General features: G+C 40.0%; 1 protein-coding gene across 1 annotated transcript in view; it reads right to left on the reverse strand.

Annotated features, from left to right (window-relative positions):
- SIM1 (SIM bHLH transcription factor 1) overlaps positions 1-16,127 on the reverse strand; it is a 173,869-nt gene extending 157,742 nt beyond the window's left edge. Inside the window, exons 1-2 of the mRNA XM_073675760.1 lie at positions 16,014-16,127; positions 13,819-14,300 (exon numbers count right to left, since the gene is read on the reverse strand). Of these exons, the coding sequence (XP_073531861.1) occupies positions 13,819-13,993 (175 nt within the window). The 5' untranslated portion in view covers positions 13,994-14,300; positions 16,014-16,127. The remainder of the gene's footprint in view (positions 1-13,818; positions 14,301-16,013) is intronic.
- Between the last annotated feature and the right edge of the window lie 690 nt (positions 16,128-16,817).

A 16,817-nucleotide genomic window follows, 5' to 3' on the forward strand; every position in this document is an offset into this window, starting at 1 on the left:
CATTCATCTCCTTGACGGATTCGGACCAGGTTATACGCTCCACGTAGATCCAGCTTGGAAAAGATCCTGGCGCCCTTAAGGCGATCAAACAACTTGGAGATGAGCGGCAGGGGATATTTGTTTTTTACCGTGATCTGATTGAGTCCTCTATAATCAATACAGCGGCGTAGCAAGCCATCCTTCTTCTTCACAAAGAAGAATCCGGCTCCAGCCGTCGAGGTAGATTTCCGGATGAATCCCCTAGCCAGATTCTCCTCAATGTACTCAGACATGGACCAGGTTTCGGCCGCTAACAACGGGTAAATACGCCCATGGGGTGGAGTGGCGCCAGGTACCAGGTCGATCGGGCAATCATATGGCCTATGAGGTGGCAGTGTCTCTGCTTCCTTTTTACCAAAGACATCCGCGTAGGACCAGTAAGGAGCCGGTAGACCGGGTAAATTAGCTGGGGTAGGTGGAGGACGAGTCGGGCGAACTGGAATCAGGCAGTTCCTATGGCAGTCCTGCCCCCACCGGAGTACTTCACCGGATTGCCAGTTCATCACGGGTTCATGTGTCTGGAGCCAGGGTAGACCTAGCAATAGGGAGTGAAAGAGTCCGGACAGCACATGGAAGGAGATTTTCTCCGAGTGCAGCATTCCCGCCTGCAGGGTTAGGGGCTCAGTGATGAGCAGGATGGTCACCGGAAGGAGTCTTCCATCCACTGAGGCGACGGACAATGGTTCAGCCAGAGGTTTAGTGGGAATTCGGTATCTCTCTACCAGGGACTGGGAAATGAGGTTTCCAGCAGCTCCAGAATCCCGAAGAGCATTTTCGAACAGACGGTTCTCTCCCCAGGAGATGGAGACAGACAAAGTCAGGGATGGAGAGGGCTTACTTTTGCCTAGGACGACCTCTCTGAGCGGTCCTAGACACTGAAGTTTTCCGGCCTCTCCGAGCAGGAACGGATCAGGTGCTCTTTACTGCCACAATAGAAACAGCTCCCCTCGGCTCGGCGTGACTCTTGGCGAGATTTGACCATCTTGGTCTGGTCGATCTGCATGGGTTCGGGCGAGTGCGCCCGGGGAGTGACTGGTTGAGAGGCAGGTCTCTGAAAAGTAAGAGCAAGGCGGGGGAACTTTCTCTCCCGGGTGGTCTCTTTGGTGCGTTCTAGGAACGAGATATCAATCCGGGTAGCGAGTGACACCAGGTCATCCAGGGTGGTAGGAATGTCCCGACCGGCTAACTCGTCCTTAATCCGACCGGAAAGACCCTCCCATAAAACGGACACCAGAGCCTCATTATCCCAGGCAAGCTCAGAAGCGAGGGTACGGAACCGTATGGCATATTGGCCCACGGTGAGACTCCCTTGGCGGAGACGTAGCAGAGAGGAGGCTGAAGAGGTTTTTCGCCCTGGTTCATCGAAGACTTTCCAGAAAGCAGCGAGGAAAGACGACAGGTCGGACACCAGGGGATCCCCTCTCTCCCACAGGGGATTTAGCCATGCCAGTGCTTCCCCAGTGAGATGGGACATCATGAATGCCACTTTGGCCCGGTCAGAGATCAACTGATGTGCCAAAAGTTCAAAGTGCAGGGTGCACTGATTTATGAAGCCTCGAGCTAAGGTGGGGTCACCACCAAAACGAGGAGGTGCAGAAAGCCGGGGACCGGGGCAGGATGCCATGGTATTGGTGGGCAGCGGCGCTGCCGGAGCGGGAGTCGTACGACTCGAGGTGGATGCAGGAGGGACGGGCAGTGTGTCCGGGCGGGAGTTGACACTCCGCAGGAAGTTCAGGATGGTCTCCTGTTGGGATCTCTGACGGGACACCTTCTAGTATAGGTCAGAGAGTGAGGGAGCTTGGGTGCCACCGGGTTCCATGGCCCAAGCAAACTGTTACGGATCCGGGTGGTGGAACCTCTGTGCCGCGGTGCAAGGAGGGACCCAGAGGGGCGTGACTAAGTATCAACTCAGACCGACCCTGGTCGTACGGCGGCTAACGACTCCGAGACCAGGGAGGGACCGAGCAGAGGGACCAGGTGCTACTCTGGGGACGACCTTGAAAGAGAGCAGGTGGCTCCCACGGGTCAGCAGACTGGGACTGACCGGTATAGCGGATGGACACAACAGGCAGGCAGAAGTCTCTGGATAGTTGACGGGTGGTCACAGCACGTGACGGCAGAGCAGGTCGAAGTCTCTAGGTAACAGACAGGTGGTCACGGCAAGTGACAGCAGGAGCCTCCAGGTAGGATATCATGTAACAGGCAGGTAACAGGCGGGTACTCCCAGGTGTGTGGGCTAGCAGGCACGGCAGGTAGCAGGCAGGTAACGGGCAGGAACAGGCAGGTAACAGGCGAGTGCTCCCAGGTGAGTGGGCTAGCAGGCACAGCAGGTAGCAGGCAGGTAACTGGTAGGTGCTTCCTGGTAAGCAGGCGGACTTGCCCATAAACAGACTGGCGGGTAGAACGGAAGGCAGACTGTCGGGCTGGAGAGTAGTCAGACTGGCGGACCGGAACAGTAGTCAGGCTGGCAACTGGACCTGAGGGCTGAAGCAGAGGTAAGTATACTGTGCATCAACTTTGCTCAGGCACCTCCATTTTGGAGGAGGTGCCTTATATATGGGAGGTCCTCCGGCTATTGGCCGGGGACTCCTTAGGACAGCGCACGCGGCCCCTTTAAGAGAGGGGGAGCGCGCGCGCGCCCTAAGCACAGTGCCCGGGAAGCTGTGCGCCGGCAGCAGGAAGATAAGCGCAGGAGGACGCCGCGTGGGGAGCGGGGAGGTGAGAGGGACGGCGTCTCTGCCTGGCAGGGGGCGGAGATGCCGATGCTACAAAATACATAGGAAGAAACTGATGGACCTGTCAGTTAGCTTAAGCAGCATGGTTAGAACCTTGATAGGGACCCACCTCATACTAGTCATCTAAGACACATAGTCCCCGGGTGGCTTTTCAAAGAATGTTTTCATAGTTTCATAGCTAGATAAGTTGAAAAATGACATACAGTAGGTCCATCAAGTTGAAGTTATAATAATAATAATAATTTTTTATTTTTATAGCGCCAACATATTCCGCAGCACTTTACAAATTTTAGGGGGGACTAATACAGACAATACAGAATAAGCATATTTCATATCAAAAGGAGTGAGGGCCCTGCTCGAAAGCTTACAGTCTATGAGGAAATGGGGGATACACAAAAGGTAGAATGAACATATTTTGTATAATGCAGCCTTGATATACTAAATAGGATAAATAATAATACATGGACTGGTCACTTGCCAGTATGTGTACAGTCCTGACCGAGGCTATTAAGTGCATGGTTGGTATGAACCTGAAATTGAAGAAGATTTTAATATGGGGGAAAACTGAGACGGACAGATAGTGTGTGGAGGCGATACGCCAGTCTAAAGAAATGGGTTTTTAGGGTCCGCTTGAAACTGTGGGTATTGGGAATTAATCGAACTGTCCTGGGTAGTGCAGTCCAAAGAATTGGACCCATTATTGTGAGAAGAGCCCTCACTTCTTTTGGTATCCGTTGAGTTATGTATTATTCTGTAATTTCTTTATTGTCTATGCATCCTTTTTGAAATACTGAAGGTGTATTTGCCATTACTGCCTCTTGTAGTCGGGTATTCTGCGGTCTGACTGCTCTACCTGTAAAGAACACTTTCCTGTTTAGCTGCCGTAATGAATGTTTCTAGCCCTTAGTAAGGTACTTGGAAGGAATATATCATGTGCCACACATTTGTGTTGATCACACATATAAATGAGATCTCCTCTGAGGTGTTTTTTTTTTCTAAGCTAAACAAGTCCAACTTTTCCAACCTCTCATCATATGAGAGGCCTTCCATCCCTTATAATAATCTAGTTAGCCTCCTTTGAACTGACTCCAATTTTCCAATATCCTTCTTAAAATGTGGAGCCCAAAACTGGATTCCATATTCTAGATGTGGCTTTATAAAGAAGTTTTAGAGGGGTAATACTACACTGGGATCACAGGATTTCTATCTCTTTTTATACACCCTAAAATCTTGTTTGCTTTTGCAGCAGCTGCCTGACATTGAGTACTGCTGTTCAGCTTACTTGTAACCTGAATACCCAAGTCATTTTGCTCTGTAGTCCCGAGTATATTTTCATTTAATGTATATACGGCAATATGATTACTGTGAACTAAATACATTACTTTATATTTATCAACATTAAACTTCTGCCATGTTTTGCCCATGCAGACATCTAATTTAGATCAATAATATACAGTCTAGCTCATTTTTTATTATCCTACAAAATTGTGTGACATCAGCAAAGACTGACACTTTACTTGTAGTTCCCCCGAATTTAAGAGTTAAACATACCTAGCTGCAGTTACGCAGTCAGTGTCTCATTCATGCTGTCCATGGCTCAGACACCATGAATTTGATAACAGGTTTTCTTTAATCGTTTAGCGTTTAATTAACAATAATTTTTACAATGGATTAAAATCAGAAATATAGAGTATTCTGACATTTGTGTTACCAATCACCAAAGAAAATGTATTAAATGTGTTAAATTGGTTCTCAAATACTTTTTTGCATCCTTTTTTTAATAATGTATATGTAATATATTATAGAGGCAGAGTTAAAGTACACTTTAAATGGAACAATGCTGCCCATCAAAAACTTTAAAAAAAAATGTCATGGTGTGGGCAGTGGTGAAGCCACATGACCTCAAAGTGGAAATGAACTACTCTCAATTTCTAAGAACAGCCGCATACGTTAAAAATAAAAATTTTGGACATTATTGAAGATGAAAACATAAACGAATTCAGAATAACGTAAAAAAAAAAACTATTTGCTAAATTATTCATCCTCTTTGGAAAATTAAGAAGCAGAATTGTTCTTCAATGCTCAGAGGGGCTAATTGTCTATTGCCGTCTAATTTTTAAACAGTGTAAATTAATCGCAGAGGTTCAAGCTGGATGATAAACTTTGCATCACCTCTATTTGGTTTACTTTGTGTGACAAAATTTTGGTTCTGTTTGCATTTCAGGCCATTTCCCCTAAACCATCAAACCACTTTACCTTTCCAATTGGCCATGCCCTCTTGTCAACTTGAAGCATTGTTTAAAACCATAATTAATGTGATTCATGGCACACATTTCTGGTGCAAATTGAACCAGAATTCTTGTGCGTTTATTATAAATAATATTCCCCAGCATATTTTACATGAAAAAAAACAGTCAGGTATTGTTATTTGTTTAGACAGTTTTTTATAGAAAATTAAAAGTATTTCTCAAGTGTCTTTGGTTCAACAGAAGAAGCTTATTAATTGTAAAATGAAAAATTCTTCAGTTCTACTTGCATCAAATCCTTTTAAAAATCTCTACATGTATTGAATACAAAACACTATTGTTTGCTTCCAGAATGTAAAAACCCGTGGTGCTCAAAGTGAGCAACTTTATAATCATTTGTGTCTAGCAGAGACAAAAAAGCAACTGTCCAGACACTTCTGATATGTGTGAACCTTGCCTTACAGTACAGCTATCAAAGCTTTTCTCTTGTGAAGAACAATGCACCTGTGAGATCTTCATATCACAAGGACAGATTTTTGTTCTCTGAAAATCTAGGTTCAAAAATAAACTGGTTTCAGTGAGAAACTTTATCACATTAAGTATTTGTGCATATTGTCCACTGTTACTCCTGGAGAGGCAGCGCCTTGCACTGCAGGGCCATTCAGGAAAGGAGCTGCCTGTCATTGCGCATAAGGAACGCCTTGTTTCCACCTATCAGGCCATCTGGCTTTTTTTTGTTGTCCGGCATTGGTAGTAATAAGCCACAAGAAAACTAATCCAGGTGCAACTGCTAACTGGAAGCCCAGGTAAATAGGTACAGAAAGAAAGGCTGGAAATCCTATCTCTGGCTGATTAACCATAAGTTACAATCACTTCCATGCAGCCATTTATATGTATTTCCATAGGGTAAGCATCGAGCTCCATAGAATATAGGAAGTGCTAAAGTATGCCAAAATGTGTAGAACTCATATCCAATAGTAGCCTTTACTTCTCATTAAAGTTAAAGAGCATCCATCAGCTCTCCTAACGTGTGCAATTTAGTAAATATATATATATATATATATATATATATATATATATATATATATATATATATATGAATTGTGGAGTTCCAGACATTCGTAACATTTACCAAGTCACAGTGGCTCATGCTGGATGATAAATCTGTTTATTTGACTATGTTCACACGTAGCGTTTTTGCTGTGCTTTTTTTTCTGCAGGCCACGAAGTGGATTTGGTGCGCTTTTTGTGCGTTTTTTTCCATGTGGAAACGCATTGCACATCTTATCCCATGACTTCCTATGACATTTTGCAAGTTCTGTGCACATAGTCAGGATTTTTTCTGCGTGGATTTTAGGTGAGGAAAAAAATGCAGCATGACCATTTCTTGTGCGCTTCCGAATGCGGATTTGCCTATACCATGCATTGGAAAAACGCATGGCAAATCCGCAAGTAAAAACGCTTCAAAAATGCTTCAAAAAGGAGTGCTCCGGAAAATTTCTGCTTCATTTCTGCATCGTGGGCACATAGCCAAAAGCTGCTCTCTTGGCATTAAAAAAAACAACCTCAAAAATGCAGGTTTCGATGAGTTTCCATGCGTTTTTTGCTGCATTTTTGCAGCATTTTTTACTGTATTGTTGCTGATAAAGTTTAGTGCATAAAAAAAAAATAACTTGAATAATCTTTCTCGGGTTTTGGCAGTAAAAACGCAGCAAAACCTGATGCATGTGTTTTTTGCTGCGTTTTTGCAGTACCCATTGAATGGGTGAAAAACGCTGCAAAAACGCTGAAAGAAGTGACCTGCTGCATTTTGCAAAAACACAGCTCTTTGACTAAACAGTCAGGAAAAAAAAAACAAGGTGTGTGCATGAGATTTCTGAACTTTCATAGACTTTGCTGGTACCGTAAAACACAGCTGAAAATTTGCATTAAAAAAACTTAGAAAATAAAATGCAGCCACAACGCTACGTGTGAACATACCCTATGGCTGCATTCACAGATATCTCTTATCACCGGGATTAGTTTTTTAAGCCTGATGCAACTCAACTTCATCACAACTTATGGCAAAACTGTTGCAAACTTATTTTTTCACCATTTTACTCCCCAGAGCTGGTCAAGAGCCAAATCACGATAAATGAAACGTCAGGCACCTGAACCTGTCTGGACCAAAAACTCAGTGCATGTGGGAATGCTACCATTGCAAACAATAAGATCAGCTTCCATCAGGTGTTTTAGTAATACCAGCTATTAGTTGGCTTACTTTTAATTCACTTTTTAATCTAAAAAAAAAAACTAGAATTCTTTGGTGTCACCAGTTGGGGATGCACTTTGCACTTTGACATTGTCAAATCAGTGGTGACAATATCAGACTGTGACACACCCCTTTGACAAGGGTAATAATAACACCCAGTTGTCTATTTAGTTATGAAAAAAGATGCCGCATATTTTGTTATTTCATGGGAAATAAACCTATTTAGTAAAACAGACATGTCAGGTTTCCCTTTAATGGGAAAATTGATCTGTGGCATCAAAGTCAGTGATAACAAGCCCTGCCTAATAATTACCTTAGTACAAAAACACGCACAAAAATATTATTAGCTGTGACCTGCTCAGACATAAAAAAAAATCTTCGGCATGAGAACAAAGCATCCATAGGTGATGTTCTGTCCCACAGAAAGAAACGCTGCCTGCATTATAACTTATATGGTTGGGTTCTCATGTTGCAAATTTTAATTGTGGATTTTATGCATGTATAATCCACAAGCATTTCACAATACCAAAAAAGTGGATGCGTTTTAATGGAGTCTCATTCTTATGCTATTTTTTTTTTTTGCTAGAAACCACTGACCTGGCATTGTTTTGTTGCATTTTCTGCTATATTTCTGCAACAACAAAAAATGTACCCAAAATGCATGAATATACATCATGTGCTAATTTTTGATGCAGAAATGCTATAGATTTATGTTAGAAACAAGTAGCAAATAATTGATCCCAGCCTGTAAGGTATGGCAGCTAATAAAGGCTTACTGTACAGCATTAATACCAGACACTTTCACTGTGAAAACCCAACAACTATATCTTGTAGAAAACAAATTGGTTTCTCTAAAACTTTCATATAAAAAGCCAGAGGGAACTGAACCGGACACAGAAATATGAAGAAGACCTAAATAATCACCTATATACACATTATTGCAGCACTTCTTATTTCATTGTTGTGCTTCTTATTTAGAAATGACAGAGCTTCCTTGTAACAAGGTAAATGTGGTTAGTATCCAAAGAAGCAGGTGTAAAGGAAACAATGGAAACTTCTAACCCAAACTGGAAAAGGTGTTCAGCTCCTAGGTACAAAGCAACTGCAATCTAGAAAAATAAATACCCCTTGTGCAACATCACATGTGAAATGTAGCTGGGTTATTGGGATTTGGCAGGGAAACTTGCATTGATCTCATTGTTCTGATACTTTTTGTCGTTCTTTTCCAGTAATAAAATGACCACAATGATAATCAGCATAGATGGGCTACAGTACAGGTGCTGAGCTTGTCAATGACTACATCACATTGCTGCCAAAATACTACAGTACTCCTGTACTTCATCTAGAAAACAAGGGTAACTTCTAAACTAATAGATCATATATTCAGATCGCATAGGGGACTATGGAGTGTGGTTGAGATCGGACCATGGAGTGTGGTTGAGATCGGACCATGGAGTGTGGTTGAGATCGGACCATGGAGTGTGGTTGAGATCGGACCATGGAGTGTGGCTGAGATCGGACCATGGAGTGTGGTTGAGATCGGACCATGGAGTGTGGTTGAGATCGGACCATGGAGTGTGGTTGAGATCGGACCATGGAGTGTGGTTGAGATCGGACCATGGAGTGTGGTTGAGATCGGACCATGGAGTGTGGCTGAGATCGGACCATGGAGTGTGGTTGAGATCGGACCATGGAGTGTGGCTGAGATCGGACCATGGAGTGTGGTTGAGATCGGACCATGGAGTGTGGTTGAGATCGGACCATGGAGTGTGGTTGAGATCGGACCATGGAGTGTGGTTGAGATCGGACCATGGAGTGTGGTTGAGATCGGACCATGGAGTGTGGTTGAGATCGGACCATGGAGTGTGGTTGAGATCGGACCTCGGCATTTCAGGATGAGGACTGATATTACCTTCTGACGACTGGCTCTACAGTCAGGAGAAAGTGTTCTGTAGCTTACAGCGACTATAGAGTTAATTATTTACTCCGACATAGGAATATGTGTACACCTGATCTCCCTTATATGTGACTGCAAATGCCGCACTTATATCCAGAAATGAAGGCGATTTACAAATGCAGACAATCAGATTGCTCGGAATATCTGCAGAATTTCAGGCGATGCGGGTCGGCTTCACACTGCATTACATAGGAGAACACAGCACCGCACCTGTCCAGCAGCTAAGCAAACACGGACACATCACGGACACATTGGCAGCACACTGTGCAGGGCTAGCGTGAATGGCAATCAGTAGTCACCCTGAAGGCTCAACACCCGCGGCGGGTGATGCAGAGGCCATAACGTTGCGAAGGACAGTCCAGCACATAGATCGTGGAAGGGACCATCACAAAGGGATAGTGTAGAAAAGTAGTGTATAACCAAATATATACATACACACCACCGATTTTATATATATATATATATATATATATATATATATATATATATATATATATATATGTTTATTTATAGAAATATATACTATATGTTTGTTATATGTTATATATATATATATATATATATATATATATATATATATACATACATATACTATATGTTTGATGGGTAGCTTTGGCATCTTCATTGGGGAAGATTTGCACCCATTTAGGCAGTGCTGCTGTTTTTCAGTTTATATATATATATATATATATATATATATATATATATATATATATATATATATATATATAAACACCTCTGAGATAGTGTACAAAAGCAATATGTAAATGTGCAGCCAAGCATATACATGTGTATATATTTATTTTTAAATATATATATTTATTTACATATAAAAATCCAGAAAAAGAGCAGCACTGCCTAAATGGATGACAGTCTCTCCTAAGGAAACTGATAAGGCTTTCTATCAAATATATAGCAATCCAAAAAAGGAGGCAGCGCATCCAAAATAGTGAAAGGAGCATGTTTGAGAAAGGCTCCATCGAGTGAGCTGAAACGTAGCTTGTGATGGTGAATAAAGGATCCTTACTTTCTTACTATTTTGGATGTGCTGCCTCCTTTTTTGGATGTTTACATATATATAATTTTTTTACATATATATATATATATATAAATATATTATAATTGTCTAGTTATATATTGTGTGTATGTATAGTGTATATAGGTGTGTATATATATATATATATATATTATTTTTATAGTAAAAAGAATTATACATTGAATGTATATATATAGAGAGAGCGTATTAGAAAGTATTATAATGATTACTGCAATTGTGATGATGATGTTGATAATGATAATTTTTAATTGTCAAACTTTCGAAATGTTATCACATAAATCAAAAGATTAAGATACACATACAACAATGCTATCTAGTTATGGAGGCTCTACCATACCCCGATACACCCGCACATCATATATCAATACATCATTCATCAATATCAATATTTATATCACTAAAAAACAAGAAACAATGGTCTGGTGCTGTTCGGACTTTATACAGGTTCTAGATATGCATAGATAATTCACTAACTGGTTATTATATACGTGATAAAGTTGGACTCAACGAATTCAGTTACATCCAAGAAAATATCATTAAATATAATCTTCATAAACAAGTGACAGATTTGGTATTTGGTTATTACGCCATCTCAACTCTCCAATAAATTAATTTACAATGTTGTAATACGAATTAGAATGTCCTGATAAAAATGTAGCAATGTTTTTTTTTACCTGAAGGGAGACTGTTTAACATATTTCCTTTAAATCCTGTGTACATAGATGTTTTAATTATATTTATCGCATTCATCTTCCATCTACTGCATTGTATATTGGAATAATATATATTTAACGCAAACATAAAATAATCCACCTGGATGTGCTTATATATGATAGATAAATGGATGGATGGACAGAAAGATAGATAGATAGATAGATAGATTTGGGATAGATAGATAGATAGATAGATAGATAGATAGATAGATAGATAGATAGATAGATAGATAGATAGATAGATAGATAGATTTCCAGACAGACTCAGGATAAATCCTAAAATAATATGACAGTAATTACTTACTAATCCTATCACATTAGAAGTAAATCTTTATTTATTCTGTGTGTTTCTACATATAGAAGTGTGTAATGTAACAACTGCCGATTGCGGACAGTCGCTGCGACTTTTTCCTTCTATGGGTAGAGCTCTGATATTTACAAACAGCATCTCATTACTGACCAGTTCATGATCTACTATCATATTGTCTTCTCCTTGTGTGTGCAACAAGTAATGTTCAGGGATACATTGCTTCAGGATATATGTTGGAGAAAAATGACAAAAAATTTTGGTTCAGGATATATATATATATTTTTTTTTTGGAAGATATATGGCAATATGTATGCTTCAGAGTAAGCTTTAGGAGAGATGTGGTAATATATATGGATTCAAGGAATATATTTGGAGAGAGATATGGCAATATGTATGCTTCAGGGTAAATGTTAGGAGATATGTGGTAATATATATGGATTCAAGGAATATATTTGGAGAGAAATATGGTAATATATATGCTTTAGTGCAAATATTTGGAGACTGTATAAATTGACATTGAATGCTTTATAAAGTGCAGAAGATATACATATAAGAGATGCTGCAGTCTGCACATAAATCTCAGCTTCTAACTGTTCTATTAGAAGTTGAGTCCAGTACATCAGAGCATAAGCCCACATGAAAAACGTAGGGATTAGTGAAAGTGGCCAGTGTAAAGGCCCAGAGATGAGAAAAACTTGTGCAGGGAGAATAAACATTGTAACCCGACACTAACCCCCTCCTCACCTTTCCTGGCAAACAATGGGGCACAGGGCACCACGTGTCCCTGGTGCAGAACAGAGAGTATAGTAACTTCAGGGCTCCTGATACTTCATGTGTGTATACAGAGAATAAGCAAGAGGGATAAGAGGAGGGTATATATATATAAATATATATGTTACAAATAGATTTAGATAGATAGATAGAGATAGATAGATAGATAGATAGATAGATAGATAGATAATAGATAGATAGACTGTAGATAGATAGATAGATAGATAGTGCCCTGGAACCCTAGAGTTAGATCGCTCTATTGGACCCATGTGTTTGCCCAATTCTTAGCCATTGACTATTGAAGGATCAGGACTCCGGACTATGAGTGACCTGTGGATTCCCTTCAGCCGCAGCTCCGTGGGCTTGAGAATGATAATTGGGTGCCGTGGCATTGTACACGCATTTGCATAGTGAGTGGAGGGCTGTGTGCTGTGCCAGGCTGCGCTCTCCCTGGAGGACGGCGGCATTATTCTCTGGGCACCCAGGGACAGGCTGCCGCTATTCTTTCAGGCACAGCCCTGCACACTGCACCATATGCTTCTTCTGATCACACAGGCAGCTACATAGGCGGCAATAATTGGCCAGATCTGCTGGAAATCACGCAGAAAAGAAGCCCACTGAGACCGGCAGAGCCTACAAATCACTGCTAATGGGAACATCCACTGTGGACAGTAGCAGAGCTGAATCTAATAGCAGCCATGCACTGCCAGCATCCAGTGCAAACCCCTACTATCTCTACTGCCAACACCACTGATGGCCGCCATCCTGACCGCCATGATTATTCCAAGAAAATTACTCTAATGTTATTTATCTGTCTTGTAGAATAACAAGCGTGCACATATGTCTATTATCTATCTAAAATGTATATATAGATGTGTGCAAGATTTAATATACACGAAAATATAATTGTATATATCCATATCTAATGTTTTAAAAATGTGTATGTAACAATGTGTCTATTAAAAGATACTAATTTTATCAGTTGAATCATGATGTATATATATTTATGAGTTTAGGTTATATAATTCGTGGTAAGGTAGTGAGGCGGACTCAGATTCAGTTGATAAAAGGGTCAATTTTTATTAAGTTAAAATGTAATCCTAAAATGTTGGATAACATTTTAACATTTTAGGATTACATTTTAACTTAATAAAAATTGACCATTTTATCAACTGAGTCTGAGTCCGCCTCACTACCTTACCACGAATTATATAACCTAAACTCTTGTTACACCTACCCACTGACACGCAGCGGTTCTGTGTCTACTAACTCGCAGCTGCTGTTAGTGATCAGCCTACCAGCGCCTCCTTTATCTAGTATCATATATATATAATATATAAAGTGTATATATTTAATTATTTAATTATATATAAATATATACACATACAAGTTACATAATATGTGTAATGCATTATTATGTCATCGTTCTCTTACACTAAATATATAGAACAGACCAGTGATAATCAGATAGATAATAGACAGAAAGATAGATAGAGATATAATAGATAGATATAATAGACAGATAGATAGATATGATAAATATAGATAGATAATAGATAGATAAATAGATATAATAGATTATACCAATATATATGAAATTGTTGTGAATGTTACCAGTCTTGTGCTGCGGGACTGTGGGCACAGGAGAGGGGCACGATGCCCGCGGGCAGAGAGACAGACACTATAATTACATAATAGATGAGCAGTCATAGAGGAAAGAATAAGGGGCCAGCACATACCTTCAGGGAAGACCACTCTCATCTTCAGATAGCTGGTGGTCAGCCGGATTATGGACGCCTTGTCCAGCTGGGAGGTGATGGCAGAGGGCAGGGGCAGCAGTTTGGCCAGTTCATAGAACTCGCTGTTCTCCTTCTCCCGCCTAGTCCGGGCAGCGTTCTTGGACTTCTCTTTCATGGCGGACTCCTATTAACCCTTGGTAACTACTATTACTGCAGATACAGCTCCACAGAACCATCAATGAGAGCGGACACACAAACACCCCCTGCTCTCCAGGCCACGGGCATGTGGAATAGTGTCACCGGCACAATCTAATGCTGGCACCGATTACAGGGCACACATATCCACCGAGACGCCAAATCCAGCCCGGGACTCTGCCTGCTCAGCCGTGCTGTCCGGGCCAGCAAGTCGTGTCATTCCAGGACAGATGCAGGGTCGCCCAGTGTCACATCGGGGGTCTGACAGGTCACCGTACAGTGCAGTCCTGTATACAGAGCACACATGGGTCAGATGACACTACACAATCCATCTATCATATCCATCAGATATGATATATATATAGTATATATAAATATATATATAAAAACACACACACACATGTATATATATATGAGCACATAATATAGCTATGGACTTCATTCTTTCTCTGTGTACATATAAGCCTTCTATTAAATATTTGTGTTATTTAAAATCTTTTCACATTTTTTATCTTTTTTTCATTACATCTGTGGTAATATTCATATTCATATATATATATATATATATATATATATATATATATATATATATATATTTATAGATACATACACTATTCGCTATTTATATATGAATAAGCATTAATTGCACTTATCTAATTAAAAACAGTCTCTAGATGGCCTTAGATCACATAATTAGGCATAATAATGAAAAGTCATGCATTTAAGTGTAAGCAAAATAAAAATGTAAACTGTAATATGTCATTTCTTATAAGGAAACATATAATACTCAAATAACAAATAGTTTGACAATCAGATAATTAAAACAATAGATAAGAAATAAGATCGATAAGCAGCAGTCCTATCATATATATGCATATGTAATTAATAATTTTTAATAATATATTTTTTTTATAGGGCCCACATATTCCACAGCACTTTACATTTCAGAGGGAAGAGGTACATACAATATAGACATTACAAAGTAACACATAATTCAGATACCAAGAGGAGTGAGGGCCCTGCTCACAAACTTACAGTCTATGAGGAAATAGGGGAGAGATGAAAGGTGGATGGTAACAATTGCTTGTGTGGTGAACCATCAATGTAATAAATAGGGTGTTCATATAACGCTGCATGAACCGGCCACCAGCCATTATGTATACAAGTACAGATACAGAGGGCTTATTATAAATTATTTTATCTATAAATCTAATACTAGTTAAATAACAATGGCTATGTGAGCTCCAAATATATATTCTATATATATTAATAGATAGATTAGATAGATATTCAATATATAATAAATATGTACATTGGTAGTCAGATAGATAAATAGCTAAATATGTAAATAGATTTTATATATATATATATATATAATAGATAGTTGCTAGATAAAATAATAGATCATGGACATTGAATATGTAAATAAATTATAGATTGATAACAGGCAAGTAAATATATATATATATATACAGAGAGAAATAGATTACAGGTAGATATAGATAATTGATAGATAAAACAACAGGTAATATACATTAGATATATAGATAAATTAGAACAAATAGATATTTTAGATGAATAATAAATAAATTATAATCAGATACTAAATATATAAATGACAGATAGATAGAAAAATATATAGAGCTAGATAAATAATAGATAGATAATAAATAGATATATAAATATATAGCGATAGATAGAACATAAATAAATATATAGAGACAGATAGATAGATAGATAATGATAGATAATACATAGATTTTATAGATAGGCGATAGAGGATACATATTATTTCCTGGTACCTGCAGCACCTCTTGGTTAGGGCCCAGCACCCAGTGAGTGGTGGTGTGATTAGGGTGACGGTGCCTAGCAGCAGTGCCCCTGCCCTACTTTAGTGGACGCTGTACACAGTTGTGCAGAACAGGTGTCTCCAGCCTCAGGCAGATTGGGGTGCACCGGAGTAGGACACATGCCCTCCCCCTAGTAAGCGGAGGACTCACCTGCTGCTCGGTGCCCTGCGGGCAGCGGGTCCGGTGCTGATTACAGGGCGGATATTTGGAGCTCAGGAAGCCATTAACTTGTTCCTGTCTCCGCGCTGGACTTAGTACAACTTCATCCCCGGTGCCGCTCCGTGTATCCTCCCTCACTGCCACTCACAGCTCCTGCAGCAGCCCATTGGACAGCAAACTCTGTTAGCCGGGTTCTGATTGGCTGTGGACAGAAGTGACGTCAGTAGAGTGATACACTGCTAGGGGTCCTGGCCTGTGACCTGGTGAACTGTCCTTACAGTGGACCGGCCGGGCAGGCGGAGGGTGGCGGAGGAGTCAACTCCCAAGTGAATGAATTTTCCCGGGACTCTATATACAAATCTATTCCCTGACATTGTCTTGTTTCCTTATTGTTCTCACTATGTCCTTATTAATGTGCCTTCTCATTGACTAAGGTAGATAGACAGAGAGAGATAGAGATAGATATAGAGAGAGATAGAGAGATAGAGAGATAGATAGATAGATAGATATAGACAGATAGATATGGATAAGATAGATAGATAGATAGATAGATAATAGATAGATAGAGAGAGACAGATAGATAGATAGATAGATAGATATGGGATAGATAGATAGATATTAAGCTTGTACTTAAGATGCAGAGATATTCCCTAGACTATATAAATAAATTATAGATACTAAATAAAATAGGAAATTAAATATTGGAAATTAGATGATTTCTAGATAAATAGATCCACGAGATATTAGAGATATGTGAAGTAGAAAAGCAATAGAATAATTAGGAAATAATGGTTT

The sequence above is a fragment of the Phyllobates terribilis genome, unplaced genomic scaffold, assembly GCF_046119375.1.
Source record: "Phyllobates terribilis strain yellow unplaced genomic scaffold, ASM4611937v1 Scaffold_3__8_contigs__length_932513732, whole genome shotgun sequence".
NCBI classification, from domain to species: Eukaryota; Metazoa; Chordata; class Amphibia; order Anura; family Dendrobatidae; genus Phyllobates; species Phyllobates terribilis.